The 21,350-nt window shown below is 39.1% G+C and overlaps 1 protein-coding gene across 2 annotated transcripts in view; it reads right to left on the bottom strand.

Moving 5' to 3' along the window:
- The window catches only part of LOC148955738 (uncharacterized), a 109,685-nt gene that overhangs the window by 10,759 nt on the left and 77,576 nt on the right, over nt 1–21,350 (bottom strand). The window contains exon 7 of one of the 2 annotated variants that reach the window (XM_089103955.1): nt 18,127–18,316. The exons of the other annotated variant lie outside the window; for it this stretch is intronic. Coding sequence (XP_088960081.1) covers nt 18,127–18,316 — 190 coding nt within the window. The remainder of the gene's footprint in view (nt 1–18,126; nt 18,317–21,350) is intronic. 2 annotated transcript variants of the gene reach the window in all.

Raw genomic sequence — 21,350 nt, 5'->3', positions numbered from 1 at the left:
ACACACACACACACACACACACACACACACACACACACACACACACACACACACACACACACACACACACACACACACATACACACACACACACACACACACACACACACACACACACTTACACACACACACACACACACACACACACACACACACACACACACACACACACACACACACACACACACACACACATCATACACACGACATTCAGAATGATGAAAATTATCATTAGATCCTACAAGCATCGAATGGTGGAAATCCACTAGCTCAATATTGGGGTCTCAGTCCACCAACCTGAATGGTGGAAATCCACAGCTCAGAATTAGGTCTTAGTCCACAGCCTGAATGGTGGAAATTCACTAGCTCAGAATAGGGGTCTTAGTCCACCAGCCTGGATGGTTGAAATTCACATTAGACGAGGTTACGTGGGCAAACACACACACACAGAGAGACGACTAACACACAGGGACAACACACACTAAGAAACGACACACACAGAAAGAAACTGAATTACAATATGAATATGATCAGGAATTGTTTACAAGTCAGGTTGGCCGAGTGGTTAAGGCGCTAGACTCAAGATCTGGTCCCCATACGGGGTCGTGGGTTCGAACCCCACACCTGGCAATTTTTTCTTATGTAATTTTTTTATTTCATCATGTCTTGTGATTTCACTAAATAACTTCTGTAAAAGGATTTATGCAGAACCTAAATTGTTAAGGTCTTTAATAGATTAAATAAAAAAAAACTAGAAAAGTGCAAATGTTCAAATTTTCTTCTGAATTTTCTTAAAGAAGAGAAAAAAGTTAGCTCAATTCTGAACTTTACCAATGAAACTGAATTACAATATGAATATGATCAGGAATTGTTTACAAGTCAGGTTAGCCGAGTGGTTAAGGCGCTAGACTTAGGATCTGGTCCCCATATGGGGTCGTGGGTTCGATTCCCACACTTGACAATTTTTTTCTTATTTTAAATATATGGAAACAGCCTATATTTCTGACCGTTTTAAGTTTTGATGTTAGTGTTGTCAGTCAAAAGCTATGACCTTGAGAAAAGAGCTTGAGAAAATTGCCTGATTATCGAAAAATGGGGAAACATCCTCCAAAAGTCGACAGGAATGCACCCCTCCAGCGCTTTGTCGAATATGTTGAATAAAATATGCAAAGTTGCCATAGATTTATTTGATTTTTAAGGTTAATTTAGAAAAGGTTCTGACTTTTCATAAAGAAGAGAAACAAGTTAGCTCAATTCTGAACTTTACCAATGAAACTGAATTATAATATGAATATGATCAAGAATTGTTTACAAGCCAAGTTGGCCGAGTGGTTATGGCGCTAGACTTAAGATCTGGTCCCCATATGGGGTCGTGGGTTCGAGTCCCACACTTGACAATTTTTTCTTATTCTAAATCTATAGAAACAGCCTCTATTTCTGACCGTTTAAGTTTTGATGTTAGTGTTGTCAGTCAAAAGCAATGACCTTGAGAAAAGCGGCACAGTCGGGGTATCCACCCCCAGGATAGGTTTGGTTAGGTTCCGTGGTCTTAACCTAACCCAGGTTAGGGTAGGTTACCTAACCTAACTAGGGTTCGCAGGTTAGGGTAGGTTAGGTTAAGTGGCCGGCCACGTACGCTTCTCTTTGGTTTGCTTTGGTTAGGTGAGAGACTGGCAAAAAGTTTGGTGTATGTTTTGGTTAGGTTAGGTTAGATTAAGTTTGTTTAGGTTAAGTTTGGTTAGGCTAGTTTAGCCTACGTCCGCGCGCGTACGTAGGCTAACCTAGCCTAACCTAACTTAACCTAACCTAACTTAATCTAACCTAACCTAACCTAATCATACACCTAACTTTTGCCTGTCTCTCACCTAACCTAAGCTAACCTAAGTGAAGCGTACGTGGCCGGCCACTTAACCGAACCTAACCTAACCTGCTAACCCTAGTTAGGTTAGGTAACCTAACCTAACCTGGGTTAGGTTAAGACCACTTAACCTAACCGAACCTATCCTGGGGATGGATACCCCGACTGTGCCGCTTTTCTCACGGTCATTGCTTTTGACTGACAACACTAACATCAAAACTTAAACGGTCAGAAATAGAGGCTGTTTCTATAGATTTAGAATAAGAAAAAATTGTCAAGTGTGGGACTCGAACCCACGACCCCATATGGGGACCAGATCTTAAGTCTAGCGCCTTAACCACTCGGCCAACCTGACTTGTAAACAATTCTTGATCATATTCATATTGTAATTCAGTTTCATTGGTAAAGTTCAGAATTGAGCTAACTTTTTCTCTTCTTTAAGAAAATTCAGAACCTCGTCTAAATTAACCTTAAAAATGAAATAAAGCTATGTCGACTTTGCATATTTTATTCAACATATTCAACAAAGCGCAGGAGGGGTGCATTCCTGTCGAATTTGGGAGGATGTTTCCCCATTTTTCGATAATCAGGCAATTTTCTCAAGCTCTTTTCTCAAGGTCATAGCTTTTGACTGACAACACTAACATCAAAACTTAAACGGTCAGAAATATAGGCTGTTTCCAAAGATTTAGAATAAGAAAAAATTGTCAAGTGTGGGACTCGAACCCACGACCCCATATGGGGACCAGATCCTAAGTCTAGCGCCTTAACCACTCGGCCAACCTGACTTGTAAACAATTCCTGATCATATTCATATTGTAATTCAGTTTCATTGGTAAAGTTCAGAATTGAGCTAACTTTTTCTCTTCTTTAAGAAAATTCAGAAGAGAATTTGAACATTTGCACTTTTCTAGTTTTTTTTTATTTAATCTATTAAAGACCCTAACAATTTAGGTTCTGCATAAATCCTTTTACATAAGCTATTTAGTGAAATCACAAGACATGATGAAAGAAAAAAAGTACATAAGAAAAAATTGCCTGGTGTGGGGTTCGAACCCACGATCCCGTATGGGGACCAGATCTTGAGTCTAGTGCCTTAACCACTCGACCAACCTGACTTGTAAACAATTCCTGATCATATTCATATTGTAATTCAGTTTCTTTCTGTGTGTGTCGTCTCCTAGTGTGTGTTGTCCCTGTGTGTTAGTCGTCTCTCTGTGTGTGTGTGTGTGCGCACGTAACCTCGTCTAATGTGAATTTCAACCATTCACGCTGGTGGACTAAGACCCCTATTCTGAGCTAGTGAATTTCCACCATTCAGGCTGGTGGACTAAGACCCTAATTCTGAGCTAGTGAATTTCCACCATTCGGGTTGGTGGACTGAGACCCCAATATTGAGCTAGTGGATTTCTACCATTCGGGCTGGTGGACTAAGACCCCAATTTTCCAACTCTTGCATTTCATGACAGAAATTCAAAATGAACTTCGAAAAATCAAGAGAATGTAACTGTGAGAAGGTAAAGCACAGCAAGTCACTACTGAAATATTCCAACTCTTGCATTTCACGATAGAAATTCATGTGTGTGTGTGTGTGTGTGTGTGTGTGTGTGTGTGTATATATTTATTTGTGTGTGTGTGTGTGTGTTTATGTGTGTGTTTGTTTATTTGTTTGTTTGTGTTTTTGATTTTTTGTGTTTTTTTGTTTTTTTTTTTTTGTTTGTGTTAGTCTTTGTGTTTTTGTTTGTGTTTTTGTGTGTGTTTGTAAGTTTTTGTGTGTGTGTGTGTGTTAGTTTTGTGTGTGTGTGTTTGTTTTTGTGTGTGTGTGTAAGTTTTTGTGTGTGCGTGTAAGTTTTTGCGCGTGTGTGTAAGTTTTTGTGTGTGTGCATGTAAGTTTTCGTGTGTGCATGTGTAGGTTTTTGTGTGTGTGTGTGTGTGTGTGTGTGTGTGTGTGTGTGTGTGTGTGTGTTTGTGTGTGTGTAAGTTTTGGCGTGTGTGTGTGTGTAAGTTTTCGTGTGTGTGCGTAGTTTGTGTGTGTGTGTGTGTGTGTGTAAGTTTTTGTGTGTGTGTGTAAGTTTTTGTGTGTGTGTAAGTTTTTGCGTGTGGGTGTAAGTTTTTGTGTGTATGTGTGTGTGTTGTGTAAGTTTTTGTGTGTGTAAGTTTTTGTTTGTGTGTGTGTGTAAGTTTTTGCGTATGGGTGTAAGTTTTTGTGTGTGTGTGTGTGTAAGTTTTTTTTTTTCTAAGCATTTTTTTGTGAATTATTATACGTGTGTGTGTAATATTTAGTTTGTTTTTTTATTTTTTTTTTTTTTCTTGTCAGTTTTTTTGTGCATGTTTAAGTTTTTGTGTGTGTGTGTGTGTTTGTGTATCTGTGTGTGTGTGTGTGTTAGTTTTGGTGTGTGTGTGTAAGTGTTCGTGTGTGTGTGTGTTAGTTTTTGTGTGTGTGTGTAAGTTTTTGTGTGTGTGTGTAAGTTTTTGTGTGTGTGTGTGTAAGTTTTTGTGTGTCTAAGCTATTGTGTGTGGAGATAAGTTTTTTGTGTGTTTGTGTTATTTTGTGTTTGTTTGTGTGTGTTAGTTTTTTGTGTGTGTGTGTGTTATTTTGTGTGTGTGTGTGTGTGTGTGTGTGTGTGTAAGTTTTTGTGTGTGTAAGTTTTGGCGTGTGTGTGTAAGTTTTCGTGTGTGTGTGTGTGTAAGTGTTTGTGTGTGTGTGTGTGTGTGTGTGTGTGTGTGTAAGTTTTTGTGCGTGTGTGTGTGTGAGTTTTTGTGTTCATGTGTAAGTTTTTGTGTATGTGTGTGTGTGTTTTTTGTGTGTGTGTAAGTTTTTGTGTGTGTGTGTGTTTTTTTTGTGTTGTTGTGTAATTTTTTGTTTGTGTGTGTGTGTGTGTGTGTAAGTTTTTGTGTGTGTGTAAGTTTTTGCGTGTGTGTGTGTGTGAGTTTTAGTGTGTGCGTGTGTGTGTGTGTGTGTCTGTGTGTGTGTGTGTTAGTTTTTGTGTGGATGTAAGTTTTGGTGTGCATGTGTAAGTTTTTGAGTGTGTATGTGTAAGTTTTGGTGTGTGTGTGTGTGTTAGTTTTTGTGTGTGTGTAAGTTTTCGTGTGTGTGTGTGTATTAGTTTTCGTGTTCATGTTTTATTTTTTGTGTGTTAAAGATATGTCGTGTGCGTGTAATTCTTATTGTGGTTGTGTTTAAGTTTTGTGAGTGTGTGTGTGTGTATGTTTTTGTGCGTGTGTGTGTGTGAGTTTTTTTGTGTTCATTTGTAAGTTTTTGTGTGTGTGTGTGTGTGTGTGTAAGTTTTTGTGTGTTTGTTATTTTTTTAGTGTGTGTGTGATTGTTCGTGGGTTTGTATGTGTAGGTTTTGTGTTTGTGTGTGTTTGTGTGTGAAAGTTTTTGTGTGCATGTAAGTTTTTGTGTACATGTAAGTTTTAGTGTGAATGTGTAACTTTTTGTGTGCTTCACAAATCATAATTTTCTGAAAGGACACACCTATGAAAGGCTAAGAAATCTAGCTTAGAAAAGTCAAAAATAGCAAATTAACCATCCCAAATCATAGGTTTCAGTCAACACACACCTACGAATGGCTATGAAATCCTGCTCAGAAAAGTCAAAAAATATCAGCCCACACACCCCCAAATCATAGGTTTCAGACATCACACACCTACGAAAGACTAAGAAATCCGGTTATGAAAAGTCAGAAATAGCAAATTACACATCCCAAATCATAGGTTTCAGACAACAATCACCTAAGAACGTCTAAGAAACCTAGCTCAGAAAAGTCAAATATAGCAAAATAGTCATCCCAAACTATATTTTTCTGACTACAAACACATATGAAAGGCTAAGAAATCCAGCTCAAAAAAGTCAAAAGTAGCAATCCACGCACCCCAAATCATAGGTTTCAGACACTACACACCTATGAAAGACTAAGAAATCCAACTCAGAAAAGCCTGAAATAGCAACCCACACATCCCAAATCATAGAAGTTTCAGACACCACACACCTACGAAAGACTAAGAAATCCGGTTATGAAAAGTCGGAAATAGCAAATTAAACATCCCAAACTATTGGTTTCAGACAACATTCACCTACGAAATACTAGAAAACCTTAGCTCAGAAAAGCCTGAAATAGCAAACTACACATCCCAAATCATAATGTTCTGACAACACATACCTATGAAAGGCTAAGAAACCTAGCTCAGAAAAGTCGAAAATAGCAAACTACACATCCCAAATCATAGGTTTCAGACACTACACACCTATGAAAGACTAAGAAATCCAACTCAGAAAAGCCCGAAATAGTAATTTACATATCCCAAATCATAAGTTTCAGACAGCATTCACCTACGAAATACTAAGAAACCTTAGCTCAGAAAAGTCTGAAATAGCCAACTACTCATCCCAAACTCGAAGTTTCAGACAACAAACACCTATGAGTGACTAAGAATCCTAGCTCTGAAAAGTCCAAAAAGCAAACTACACCTCCCAAATCATAATTTTCTGAAAGGACACACATATGATAGGCTAAGAAATCTAGCTCAGAAAAGTCAAAAATAGCAAATTAACCATCCCAAATCATAGGTTTCAGTCAACACACACCTACGAATGGCTAAGAAATCCAGCTCAGAAAAGTCAAAAAAATAGCAACCCACACACCCCAACTCATAGGTTTCAGACACCACACACCTACGAAAGACTAAGAAATCCGGTTATGAAAAGTCGGAAATAGCAAATTACATATCCCAAATCATAGGTTTCAGACAACACTCACCTATGAACGGCTAAGAAACCTAGCTCAGAAAAGTCAAAAATAGCAAACTAGTCATCCCAAACTATAGGTTTCATAGAACACACGCCTATGAAAGGCTAAGAAATCCAGCTCAGAAAGGTCAAAAATAGTAAACCACCCATCCCAAACTATTGGTTTCAGACAACATTCACCTACGAAATACTAGAAAACCTTAGCTCAGAAAAGCCTGAAATAGCAAACTATACATCCCAAATCATAATTTTCTGACAACGCATACCTAATAAAGGCTAAGAAATCCAGCTCAGAAAAGTTGAAAATAGCAAACTACACATCCCAAATCAAAGGTTTCTGAAAGGACACACATATGATAGGCTAAGAAATCTAGCTCAGAAAAGTCAAAAATAGCAAACTACATATCCCAAATCATAGGTTTCAGACACTACACACCTATGAAAGGCTAAGAAACCTAGCTCATAAAAGCCTGAAATAGCAAACTACTCATCCCAAACTATTGGTTTCAGACAACATTCACCTAGGAAATACTAGGAAACCTTAGCTCAGAAAAGCCTGAAGTAGCAAACTACACATCCCAAATCATAGGTTTCAGACAACACACATCACCGAAAGAGGGGTGCTGGGGGAGAGCGTTTGTGGGTCTGTTGAGCCGTTGAGGGTGGGTGGTCGTTTGGGTGCTCTGGGGGACGTTTGGGGACGGGGGGTTGGGCTTTGGGGGGCGGGGGATGGCATTTGGGGGTCTGGGTGGGCCTTTGGGGCGCCGGGAGGGCCTTTGGGTGCCTGGGGGACATTTGGGGACCGGTGGAGGGCCTTTGGGACCCCGTTGGTCCTTTGGGAGCTCGATGTGCCTTTGGGGGCCCGGGGATGGCATTTGGGGGTCTGGGTGGGCCTTTGGGGGGGCCGGTGGCCCTTGGGGAGCGCGGGGGGCCTTTGAGTGTCCGGGGGGACAGTTGGGAGCCTGGGGGACATTTGGGGCCCGGGGATGGCCTTTGGGGGTCTGGGTGGGCCTTTGGGGGCGCCGGTGGCCCTTTGGGAGCTTGGGGGGGCCTTTGAGGGTCCGGGAGGACATTTGGGGGCCTGGGGGACATTTGGGGACCGGTGGATGGCCTTTGGGAGTTTGGAGGGCTTTGAGGACCGGGGGCTTCCTTGGGGGTTGGGGTAGGAGGATTGGAACCCTTTGGGGTTGGGTTATAGGACCTCACAACACTGTTCAAATGAAACTTGTGTATTATAACGACCACACTCAAAACCTCTTCTAAAATCTCTTCAAAAATCTTCTTTTAAAATGTCTCTATCTTTTTCGCCGAAATAGTTCCATAACCTGTCTAAAACGGTTTCGCCCAAATAATCCCTAAACGTAAATTCAGCGTGTTCCTTTGTTATTGGCATCTCTGCGCTAACGCATTTCAAATTAATATGAAACCTTTTCGCGAGCTAAAACAATTCATCGCTAAGATGTTTCTTGCCTAATTGTTTCCATGGCCTTTGGTTATTAATATCCTTTGGAGTTCGACCAAAAGAGTTGTTCCCGAGGCAAAGACATTAATGATATGGATCTATTCCTGGAGAAATGTTTCTAGGCGGAAATTTTTAAAGTCTGACAGATGATGTCATTGATTGATTGATCTGTCAAGAAAGGGAAATTAATTTGTTGTTTCTAAGGGGAATTATTGATTCACGATAGGTGAATTGAGGTCGACAGCACAGGTGTTCTGACTCGTGACAGCACCACGTGGTTTATGGTTTTCTCAGTGAGAAAGTTCCTGTTTTTTCAAATTCTCACTGAGAAAATCATAAAACAGACATGAATTGCTGTTGACATCCATAAATGTGACAAAGTTCCTGTTTTTCAAATTCTCACTGACAAAAACCATAAAACTTCCATAATTTGATGTTGACATCCGAGAAAAACATCAAATAAATCGAACAACACACATAACCATCCATGAAAACATTCATAAATGTGACAAAATTCATGGTTTTTCAAATTCTCATTGACAAAAACCATAAACCACGTGGTAATGTCAGTATTAAACTAAATTGTAGGTGGCAGCAGGGGTGAGTCCTGGGACCTCCTGATAGGGTTCTACTAATGGCACCTAATCAAGTTCCTTTTCTCGTGATTTCTCTACGCCAAATCGGCCGTCTCTATAATGAAAGTTCTCGAAGTCTATTTTTCCAGCGTTTTGTTAGACGAACTCAACATGACTACTATCAAGCCTACTACATCGATTGCTGATATGAGAAACACCTGCCAAACTATTTTGATCTGTCAAATATATAGTTGGAATATATTCTTCCGGTTATAAGACACTTTCCGTGCTGAACCAAGATAGTGTTCAGCTATATATCTTTTTATCATTTCAGCCAAGATTTATCATCTTATTTTCAGATGTGGCACCAGATGGCTGTGACCAGGACCGGATTTGAAGCTTTAGCCCTCCTTGGCCCAAGCGTTTTTGCCGCTCCGTTTTTGCGAAATTTTTGGGGAAATCCCCGAAAATTTGGGCATAGAGGAAGCACTGTACAGATCACAACACTGATGAGCCAAAAGTAATGAAAGAGAGAGGTGATACCAAACTCTCAGCTGCCATTTTTGGGAGAAATCCAACAGTTTATAAGCGGCCACAGAATTCCTGTGTTGTTTTAAAATCACTTTTCCATGAATAGGCAGCGCAGCGGCGGAGTGAACCTGGCACTTCGACGATAAATCATATCAATCCAGTTTTTATTAAGAAAAACAAAATTAGTAATAATTTGTTGCGCCCCCTAGTGCACCCCTAGGTCGGCCTATTGGAATTGTTTACAAGTCAGGTTGGCCGAGTGGTTAAGGCGCTAGACTTAGGATCTGGTCCCCATATGGGGTCGTGGGTTCCAGTCCCACACTTGACAATTTTTTTCTTATTCTAAATCTTTGGAAACAGCCTCTATTTCTGACCGTTTAAGTTTTGATTTTAGTGTTGCCAGTCAAAAGCTATGACCTTGCGAAAAGATCTTGAAAAAATAGCCTGATTAACGAAAAATGGGGAAACATCATCCCAAAGTCGACAGGAATGCACCCCTCCAGCGTTTTGTTTGCTATGTTTAATAAAATATGCACAGTCGACATAGCTTTATTTCATTTTTAAGGTTAATTTAGACGAGGTTCTGAATTTTCTTGAAGAAGAGAAAAAAGTTAGCTCAATTCTGAACTTTACCAATTAAACTGAATTACAATATGAATATGATCAAGAATTGTTTACAAGTCAGGTTGGCCGAGTGGTTAAGGCGCTAGACTTAAGATCTGGTCCCCATATGGGGCCGTGGGCTCGTGTACCACACTTGACAATTTTTTTCTTATCCTAAATCTATAGAAACAGCCTCTATTTCTGACCGTTTAAGTTTCGATGTCAGTGTTGTCAGTCAAAAAGCAATGACCTTGAGAAAAGAGGCACGGTCGAGGTCTGCATTCCCAGGATAGGTTAGGTTAGGTTAAGTGGTCTTAACCTAACCCAGGTTAGGCTAGGTTACCTAACCTAACTAGGGTTAGCAGGTTAGGTTAGGTCAGGTTCGGTTAAGTGGCCGGCCACGTACGATTCACTTAGGTTAGCTTAGGTTAGGTGAGAGACAGGCAAAAAGTTAGGTGTATGATTAGGTTAGGTTAGATTAAGTTAGGTTAGATTAAGTTAGGTTAGGCTAGGTTAGCCGACGTCCTCGTGCGGACGTAGGCTAACCTAGCCAAACATAACATAACCTCACCTAACAAAATCTAACCTAACCTAACCAAATCATACACCAAACTTATTGCCTGACTCTCACCTACCATAAGCTAACCTCAGTGAAGCGTACGTGGCCGGCCACTTAACCGAACCTAACCTAACCTGCTAACCCTAGTTAGGTTAGGTAACCTAACCTAACCTGGGTTAGGTTAAGACCACTTAACCTAACCTAACCTATCCTGGGGGTGGATACCCCGACTGTGTCGCTTTTCTCAAGGTCATTGCTTTTGACTGACAACACTGACATCAAAACTTAAACGGTCAGAAATAGAAGCTGTTTCTATAGATTTAGAATATGAAAAAAATTGTCAAGTGTGGGACTCGAACCCACGAACCCATATGGGGACCAGATCTTAAGTCTAGCGCCTTAACCACTCGGCCAACCTGACTTGTAAATAATTCTTGATCATATTCATATTGTAATTCAGTTTCATTGGTAAAGTTCAGAATTGAGCTAACTTTTTTCTCTTCTTTAAGAAAATTCAGAACCTCGTCTAAATTAACCTTAAAAATTAAATAAAGCTATGTCGACTTTGCATATTTTATTCAACATATTCGACAAAGCGCTGGAGGGGTGCATTCCCGTCGAATTTTGGAGGATGTTTCCCCATTTTTCGATAATCAGGCAATTTCTCAAGCTCTTTTCTCAAGGTCATAGCTTTTGACTGACAACACTAACATCAAAACTTAAACGGTCAGAAATATAGGCTGTTTCCAAAGATTTAGAATAAGAAAAAATTGTCAAGTGTGGGACTCGAACCCACGACCCCATATGGGGACCAGATCCTAAGTCTAGCGCCTTAACCACTCTGCCAACCTGACTTGTAAACAATTCCTGATCATATTCATATTGTAATTGAGTTTCATTTTTAAAGTTCAGAATTGAGCTAACTTTTTTCTCTTCTTTAAGAAAATTCAGAAGAGAATTTGAACATTTGCACTTTTCTAGTTTTTTTTATTTAATCTATTAAAGAACCTAACAATTTAGGTTCTGCATAAATCATTTTACAGAAGTTATTTATTTAAATCACAATACATGATTAAATAAAAAAATTACATAATAAAAATTTGTCTGGTGTGGGGTTCGAACCCACGACCCCGTATGGGGACCAGATCTTGAGTCTAGCGCCTTAACCACTCGGCCAACCTGACTTGTAAACAATTCCTGATCATATACATAATGTAATTCAGTTTCTTTCTGTGTGTGTCGTCTCTTAGTGTGTGTTGTCCCTGTGTGTTAGTCGTCTCTCTCTGTGTGTGTGTGTGCGCGCGTAACCTCGTCCAATGTGAATTTCAACCATTCAGGCTGGTGGACTAAGACCACTATTCTGAGCTAGTGAATTTCCACCATTCAGGCTGGTGGACTAAGACCCTAATTCTGAGCTAGTGAATTTCCACCATTCAGGTTGGTGGACTGAGACCCCAATATTGAGCTAGTGGGTTTCCACCATTCGGGCTGGTGGACTAAGACCCCAATTTTCCAACTCTTACATTTCATGACAGAAATTCAAAATGAACTTCGAAAAATCAAGAGAATGTAACTGTGAGAAGGTAAAGCACAGCAAGTCACTACTGAAATATTCCAACTCTTGCATTTCACGATAGAAATTCATGTGTGTGTGTGTGTGTGTGTGTGTGTGTGTGTGTGTGTGTGTGTGTGTGTGTGTGTGTGTGTGTGTGTGTGTGTGTGTGTGTGTGTGTGTGTGTGTGTGTGTGTGTGTGTGTGTGTGTGTGTGTGTGTGTGTGTGTGTGTTTGTTTTTGTGTGTGTGTATGTTTTTGTGTGTGTAAGTTTTTGTGTGTGTGTGTGTGTGTTAGTTTTCTTGTGTGTGTGTAAGTTTTTGTGTGTGCGTGTAAGTGTTTGTGTGTGCGTGTAAGTTTTTGCGCGTGTGTGTAAGTTTTTATGTGCATGTAAGTTTTCGTGTGCATGTGTAGGTTTTTGTGTGTGTGTGTGTGTGTAAGTTTTGGCGTGTGTGTGTGCGTAAGTTTTCGTGTGTGTGCGTAAGTTTGTGTGTGTGTGTGTGTGTGTGTGTTTTTGTGTGTGTGTAAGTTTTTGTGTGTGTGTTAGTTTGTGTGTGTGTGTGTGTGTGTGTAATTTTGTGTGTGTGTAAGTTTTTTTTTGTGTGTGTGTAAGTTTTTGTGTGTGTGTGGTTGTTTTTTTGTGTGTGTGTGTGTGTTAGTTTTTGTGTGTCTTAGATTTTGTGTGTGTAAGTTTTGAAGTGTTTGTGTCAGTTTTCGTGTGTGTGTGTATAAGTTTTTGTGTGCATGTAAGTTTTAGTGTGCATGTGTTAGTTTTTGTGTGTGTGTGTGTGTGTGTGTGTGTAAGTTTTTGTGTGTGTGTGTTATTTTTTGGGTGTGTGTGTATTTGTTCGTGTGTGTGTGTGTAAGTTTTTGTGTGTGTGTGTAAGTGTTTGTGAGTGTGTGTAAGTGTTTGTGTGTGTGTGTGTTAGTTTTTGTGTGTCTAAGCTTTTGCGTGTGGATATAAGTTTTTTGTGTGTTTGTGTAAGTTTGTGTGTGTGTGTAATTTTTTGTGTGTGTAAGTTTTTGTTTGTGTGTGTGTGTAAGTTTTTGTGTGTGTGTGTGTGTGTGTAAGTTCTGTGTGTGTGTAAGTGTGTGTGTGCGTGTGTGTGTAAGTTTTCGTGTGTGTGTGTGTGTCAAGTCTTGTGTGTGTGTGTGTGTGTGTGTGTAAGTTTTTGTGCGTGTGTGTGTGAGTTTTTGTGTTCATGTGTAAGTTTTTGTGTATGTGTGTGTGTGTGTGTGTGTAAGTTTTTGTGTGTGTGTAAGTTTTGGCGTGTGTGTGTGTGTGAGTTTTCGTGTGTGTGTGTGTGTGTGTAAGTTTTGTGTGTGCGTGTGTGTGTAAGTTTTTGTGTGCATGTAAGTTTTTGTGTGCATGTAAGTTTTCGTGTGCATGTGTAAGTTTTTTTGTGTGTGTGTGTGGTTTTTGTTGTTTGTGTGTGGGTGTTTTTGTGTGTGTGTTAGTTTGTGAGTGTGTGTGTTAGTGTTCGTGTGTGTGTGTGTGTGTTTGTTTTAGTGTGCTTGTGTTTGTTTTTGTGTTTGTAAGTTTTGGCGTGTGTGTGTAAGTTTTCGTGTGTGTGTGTGTAAGTTTTGTGAGTGTGTGTGTGTGTAAGTTTTTGTGCGTGTGTGTGTGTGAGTTTTTTTTGTGTTCATGTGTAAGTTTTTGTGTGTGTGTGTGTGTGTGTGTGTGTAATTTTTTGATCGTGTGTAATTCTTTGAGTGTTTGTGTGAGTTTTCGTGTGTGTGTGTGTGTAAGTTTTGTGTGTGTGTAAGTTTTTGTGTGCATTTAAGTTTTGTGTGCATGTAAGTTTTCGTGTGCATGTGTAAGTTTTTGTGTGCTTCCCAAATCATAATTTTCTGAAAGGACACACCTATGAAAGGCTAAGAAATCTAGCTTAGAAAAGTCAAAAATAGCAAATTAACCATCCCAAATCATAGGTTTCAGTCAACACACACCTACGAATGGCTATGAAATCCTGCTCAGAAAATTAAAAAATATCAACCCACACACCCCCAAATCATAGGTTTCAGACATAACACACCTACGAAAGACTAAGAAATCCGGTTATGAAAAGTCAGAAATAGCAAATTACATATCCCAAATCATAGGTTTCAGACAACACTCACCTATGAACGGCTAAGAAACCTAGCTCAGAAAAGTCAAAAATAGCAAAATAGTCATCCCAAACTATATGTTTCAGACAACAAACACCTATGAAAGGCTAAGAAATCCAGCTCAAAAAAGTCAAAAGTAGCAATCCCCGCACCCCAAATCATAGGTTTCAGACACTAAACACCCATGAAAGACTAAGAAATCCAACTCAGAAAAGCCTGAAATAGCAACCCACACAGCCCGAACTATAGGTTTCAGACACCACACACCTACGAAAGACTAAGAAATCCGGTTATGAAAAGTCGGAAATAGCAAATTACACATCCCAAACTATTGGTTTCAGACAACATTCACCTACGAAATACTAGAAAACCTAAGAAATCCAACTCAGAAAAGCCCGAAATAGTAAACTACACATCCCAAATCATAGGTTTCAGACACTACACACCTATGAAAGACTAAGAAATCCAACTCAGAAAAGCCCGAAATAGTAATTTAAATATCCCAAATCATAAGTTTCAGACAGCATTCACCTACTAAATACAAAGAAACCTTAGCTCAGAAAAGTCTGAAATAGCCAACTACTCATCCCAAACTCGAAGTTTCAGACAACAAACACCTATGACTGACTAAGAATCCTAGCTCTGAAAAGTCCAAAAGCAAACTACACCTCCCAAATCATAATTTTCTGAAAGGACACACATATGATAGGCTAAGAAATCTAGCTCAGAAAAGTCAAAATAGCAAATTAACCATCCCAAATCATAGGTTTCAGTCAACACACACCTACGAATGGCTAAGAAATCCAGCTCAGAAAAGTCAAAAAAATAGCAACCCACACACCCCAAATCATAGGTTTCAGACACCACACACCTACGAAAGACTAAGAAATCCGGTTATGAAAAGTCGGAAATAGCAAATTACATATCCCAAATCATAGGTTTTAGACAACACTCACCTATAAACGGCTAAGAAACCTAGCTCAGAAAAGTAAAAAATAGCAAACTAGTCATCCCAAACTATAGGATTCAGACAACAAACACCTAAGAAATGCTAAGAAAACAAGCTCAGAAAGGTCAAAAATAGCAATCAACCCATCCCAAACTATTGGTTTCAGACAACATTCACCTACGAAATACTAGAAAACCTTAGCTCAGAAAAGCCTGAAATAGCAAACTATACATCCCAAATCATAATTTTCTGACAACGCATACCTAATAAAGGCTAAGAAATCCAGCTCAGAAAAGTTTAAAATAGCAAACTACACATCCCAAATCATAGGTTTCAGACGGCACACACCTATGAAAGACTAAATAATCCAACTCAGAAAAGTCAAAAATAGCAAACTACATATCCCAAATCATAGGTTTCAGTCAATACACACCTACGAAAGGCTAAGAAACCTAGCTCATAAAAGCCTGAAATAGCAAACTACTCATCCCAAACTATTGGTTTCAGACAACATTCACCTAGGAAATACTAGAAAACCTTAGCTCAGAAAAGCCTGAAGTAGCAAACTACACATCCCAAATCATAGGTTTCAGACAACACACATCAACGAAAGACGGGTGCTCGGGGAGAGCGTTTGAGGGTCTGTGGGTCCCTTGAGGGTCGGTGGTCCTTTGGGAGCTCGGGGGGACCTTTGGGGACCGGGGGATGGGCTTTGGGGGTCCGGGGATGGCATTTGGGGGTCTGGGTGGGCGTTTGGGGCGCCGGGCGGGCCTTGGGGGGCCGGGGGGCCATGGGGGGACCGGTGGAGGGCCTTTGGGACCCCGTTGGTCCTTTGGGAGCTCGATGGGCCTTTGGGGGGCCCGGGGATGGCATTTGGGGGTCTGGGTGGGCCTTTGGGGGCGCCGGTGGCCCTTTGGGAGCTTGGGGGGCCTTTGAGTGTCCGGGGGGACAGTTGGGAGCCTGGGGGACATTTGGGGCCCGGGGATGGCCTTTGGGGGTCTGGGTGGGCCTTTGGGGGCGCCGGTGGCCCTTTGGGAGCTTGGGGGGGCCTTTGAGGGTCCGGGAGGGCAGTTGGGGACCGGGGGGACAGTTGGGGACCGGGGGCGGGCCTGTGGGCGTTGGGAGGGCTTTGAGGACCGGGGGCTTCCTTCGGGGTTGGGGTAGGAGGATTGGAACCCTTTGGGGTTGGGTTAGAGGACCTCACAACACTGTTCAAATGAAACTTGTGTATTATAACGACCACACTCAAAACCTCTTCAAAAATCTCTTCAAAAATCTTCTTTTAAAATGTCTCTAACCGTTTCGCCGAAATAGTTCCATAACCTGTCTAAAACGGTTTCGCCCAAATAATCCCTAAACGTAAATTCAGCGTGTTCCTTTGTTATTGGCATCTCTGCACTAACGCATTTCAAATTAATATGAAACCTTTTCGCGCGCTAAAACAATTCATCGCTAAGATGTTTCTTGCCTAATTGTTTCCATGGCCTTTGGTTATTAATATCCTTTGGAGTTCGACCAAAAGAGTTGTTCCCGAGGCAAAGACATTAATGATTTGGATCTATTCCTGGAGAAATGTTTCTAGGCGGAAATTTTTAAAGTCTGACAGATGATGTCATTGATTGATTGATCTGTCAAGAAAGGGTAAATTAATTTGTTGTTTCTAAGGGGAATTATTGATTCACGATAGGTGAATTGAGGTCGACAGCACAGGTGTTCTGACTCGTGACAGCACCACGTGGTTTATGGTTTTCTCAGTGAGAAAGTTCCTGTTTTTTCAAATTCTCACTGAGAAAATCATAAAACAGACATGAATTGCTGTTGACATCCATAAATGTGACAAATTCCTGTTTTTCAAATTCTCACTGACAAAAACCATAAAACTTCCATAATTTGATGTTGACATCCGAGAAAAACATCAAATAAATCGAACAACACACATATCCATCCATGAAAACATTCATAAATGTGACAAAATTCATGGTTTTTCAAATTCTCATTGACAAAAACCATAAACCACGTGGTAATGTCAGTATTAAACTAAATTGTAGGTGGCAGCAGGGGTGAGTCCTGGGACCTCCTGATAGGGTTCTACTAATGGCACCTAATCAAGTTCCTTTTCTCGTGATTTCTCTACGCCAAATCGGCCGTCTCTATAATGAAAGTTCTCGAAGTCTATTTTTCCAGCGTTTTGTTAGACGAACTCAACATGACTACTATCAAGCCTACTACATCGATTGCTGATATGAGAAACACCTGCCAAACTATTTTGATCTGTCAAATATATAGTTGGAATATATTCTTCCGGTTATAAGACACTTTCCGTGCTGAACCAAGATAGTGTTCAGCTATATATCTTTTTATCATTTCAGCCAAGATTTATCATCTTATTTTCAGATGTGGCACCAGATGGCTGTGACCAGGACCGGATTTGAAGCTTTAGCCCTCCTTGGCCCAAGCGTTTTTGCCGCTCCGTTTTTGCGAAATTTTGGGCAAATCCTCGAAAATTTGGGCATAGAGGAAGCACTGTACAGATCACAACACTGATGAGCCAAAAGTAATGAAAGAGAGAGGTGATACCAAACTCTCAGCTGCCATTTTTGGGAGAAATCCAACAGTTTATAAGCGGCCACAGAATTCCTGTGTTGTTTTAAAATCACTTTTCCATGAATAGGCAGCGCAGCGGCGGAGTGAACCTGGCACTTCGACGATAAATCATATCAATCCAGTTTTTATTAAGAAAAACAAAATTAGTAATAATTTGTTGCGCCCCCTAGTGCACCCCTAGGTCGGCCTATTGGTAAATCAAGGCCCGGCTGTGACATTTCTTGAAATAGATTGCAGACGAGCGTCATTTATCTATTTATTTATTTCATATATATATATAAATTGGCTATCTAAAATAGAAATTCTACAAGTCTATTTTACAAGGGTTTGCTTTTAGACCAACCAAATATGACTACGACAAGCCCTGGTCTAACGATTGGTGAAGTTTAAAAACTCCATAGAATCATTCTGGTACAAAAAAAGAAAAAAAGTAATATCAAGTCGATATGGAAGTTTAATATTCAGTGGCGTATCAAATTAACCTTTTTTGTTCTTGTTGCGCTTTGATTTTGAAAGGCGCAATAAAGTGAGGACTAAAGGGTGCTTGCAATATAACTGGGAAAAAATTATTCTACCTCTTTGTAAAATATCCGAAATGAGATTCAACTCCAAATTTCTTTGCAAAATACTGCAGACTACTCCTTGGTATGGAATACTTCAACGCTGCCTCCCTGAAACTGTGCCCTGTTTGGACTTCAATCAAAGCAGCTCTAATGATACTATTATTGTATTTTGGTTTTCTTCGTGTATAGCCTGGCTTCACATCTAAAAGTGAAATTTTTTATGCGATTTTAGAGAACTGTCTTAGAGCTTGTTACAACACGCAAGAAAGATTGATGAAAGTAAAGACTTCTTGCTATTTGGGGAACGTCTGTTTGCATAGGTTAAAGTTTTGATTTCCATAGAAGATCACGAGAACTTTATATTATGCATTAACTGATTGTTATTTCAAGTTCTGTTTGAGCGTTTGGATGTTAACTATCCCTTCAAATCTATGAGAGCTACAAATTGTTCATAATAAGTCCATAGCAAGTTTAGTTATTATCCAAAACTAAAACATCTTTTTACTTCTTGATATTCTTGATTTAATTTTAATTTAGGTCTTTATTTTAATTTAGGAATGTGTTTTTAAAAACCCAACAAAAATATCATTTTTTGAATGGACAGAAATTTTCGATTGAAAATCAACATTGTCATTTATAAATAGTTAGGAACAAGTTTGTTTTCCCATTGGTTAAGAATGAGAGATCAAGATTAAGTCTAAATTATCAACTATCCCTCAATTTCGAAAAATTACGAGTTATCTGAATGATCTTCATGGAGGCGTTATCCCTATAAGTTTCTCTGTTCACATTTTTTTAAAGAAGGTTCAACAGTTATCTAAAACCTCGAGAGGCAATTCAGATATTTAATTATATCTGACGCCGAGAATTTAGTAATAAAAAAAGTGAATCACCTACAAGAATAATTTAAAAAAGATGGTTCTTTCAGATTTTACTAGCGGTCTATTCTAATATTTGCAAATTATTTGGTGAATCTCATTCCTATCTTAAATTACCCTTGTTTCTCTTTTTCATCTTCTTTCTCTTTTTGAGAAGTGTATTTTGTTGTTGTTGGTTTGTTTCTTGAGATACAGGAGACAAATCGAGTGTTACCTCACTGTCTACTTTAGTTAAAAGTTGACATTTTGTTTACCGTGCGGATTCAGTAAAAGCCACAGTTTTAGGAAAGGTCTCTTTTCGATGAAACTCTCTATAATCATGGAATTTTTATTCAATTTTATCCTTCCACATTAGAAATTGTGATCATCGCAAGCTAGTCATCTTTGGTCTTTTTCCTTCAAAGAGATGCAAGCTAGGATGCCTGTAGCATTGTCAGACGCTCAACTAAAGTTTTTTTTTCACTATTGTTCTTCTTTTTAGAATCCTTATATTTGAAGACTAATAAATTTGCGAAATACCAACAACACCAATAAACGAAAAACTACTGCTAAGCCCTTTAGGTGCTAGAAAGCCCTTTAGGTGCAAAAGCCAAGAATTTTCTATTCTTTAACGGTTACACAGGCTGTGATTCTCATGCGGGATATCGTGATCAAGCAGTTCACTCTAACAAATTATAATTTTTAAGAATCTCAGAAAAGTCGAAATATCGGTCATTAGAATGGAGTTTAAAAGTTGTGGGGACGTTTTAAGTAGCAAAGCAGAAAATTTAGCACAAAATAGCCCTTTCTACCATTTTGTGGCAGAGAACAGCAATTTTAGCTCAAAGGGTACTAAATGGTTTTCCAGTGAAAATCCTGAGATAGCCAACTATTTTAAAATCATTGTATCAAACATGAATCTAGCTTCCAAGTTTCAGAGATAGTAATTCCACGTGTTGGTACATTCGTTCCTGAAAATGCACTTATTCCTAAAAAAAAAGAAAAAAAAGAAACTTATTTTAAACCTTTATTTAACTAGGTTGAAATGTTTGCTACTTTAAAAGTTATGTACAGTAGTGCATACTTTCACATCAGCTGTTATTGAGAGTGATCGGTGAATCTTTGAGTAGATTGTGGGAGCGTGCTTCAAGCCTCAAAAATGTATTTTGTGCCCACGTTTTCAGACACTCATTGAGCCTTCAGATAAGTATGGAAGGAAGTTTGGGAGATGAGAAGTGCTAGCATTACCCTCTAATCTCAATTCATTCCTTGGGATATCTTTGGACTACAGAAAATGTTTCTGTGTAAAGGAGATCAAGTCGACGGAAAGCAATTACTCATACTTCTTAGTCAGTCTGCATCGCTGTGCACTTCCATCAGAGAGCAACCATCCTATAGTTGCCCCTACTTTCACTTTGCCAAATTATGTTCTTCACCCTTTATTGTAAATTAATTAAAAAAACTTTTTCCACAAAATAAGTCTTTCAAAGAAAAGTAAAGAACTCCATTTAACAAAAAATGAGCAAAAATAAAATAATCTACCAAGTGTGAAAACTACCACAAATCAGCATCGATAAATAAATGAAACCCAAAACAAACAAAAATTACAATAATTAACCAAGTAAAACTCAAAACGAGCAGAAATCAACATAAGTTGGGCGCAAAACCCCTATGCCTTCCCAAGCTTAGAACAAAATTTGCACTTTACTGAAAAAATGTAAATGATTTTACTTTTATAACTTCAATAAATCAAATAATACTAACATCTGAATTACTAAATTTTAGTATATTTATATTAAACTAACAATGCACATTCATTTTTTTTTTCAGTAAAATGAAAATTTTTTTCTGCCCTTGGGAAGGCATATGAGTTTTGCTCTTACCTTGCGTTAATTTCTTTTCATTTGGAGTTTGACTTGGTTAAATATTGTAATTTCTGTTTATTTTGGGTTTTATGTATGTATCGATGCTGATTTGCGGTAGTTTCACACTTACTAAATTATTTGATTTTATTTTTACTTATTTTGGTAAATGGAGTGCTTTACTTTTCTTTGATAAATTTTTTTTGTGGGAAAAGTTTTTTTAATTAATTTCTGGTCGTTTTATATTGAGAAAGTGTTTTAAGGGAAAAAGAAAATAATACTTTAAATCTTTTTGTTTTTTAAGACTTTAGAGTTTGGCCTGCTATTTGTAAGCTGGAGAAATGATGGGCGTGGGGTGGGGGGGGGGGTTATTTGCCCTCCAATCACTTTTTAATATTAGAAAGGGAACTTTTCACTCCGATTTCTAGATGGATAAGCCCTTTTCAAACTTTCTACTACAGCCCCTTCGATATGAAGTATCCGGGTACGGAGAAAAAACCAAAAAAAAAACACATTG

Source organism: Artemia sp. Qi Xiang Cuo, chromosome 2 (assembly GCF_049724085.1).
Source record: "Artemia sp. Qi Xiang Cuo chromosome 2, ASM4972408v1, whole genome shotgun sequence".
Taxonomy (NCBI): Eukaryota; Metazoa; Arthropoda; class Branchiopoda; order Anostraca; family Artemiidae; genus Artemia; species Artemia sp. Qi Xiang Cuo.
The sequence above is the reverse complement of the archived record's forward strand: the minus strand, read 5'-3'. Positions and strand labels throughout refer to the sequence as shown.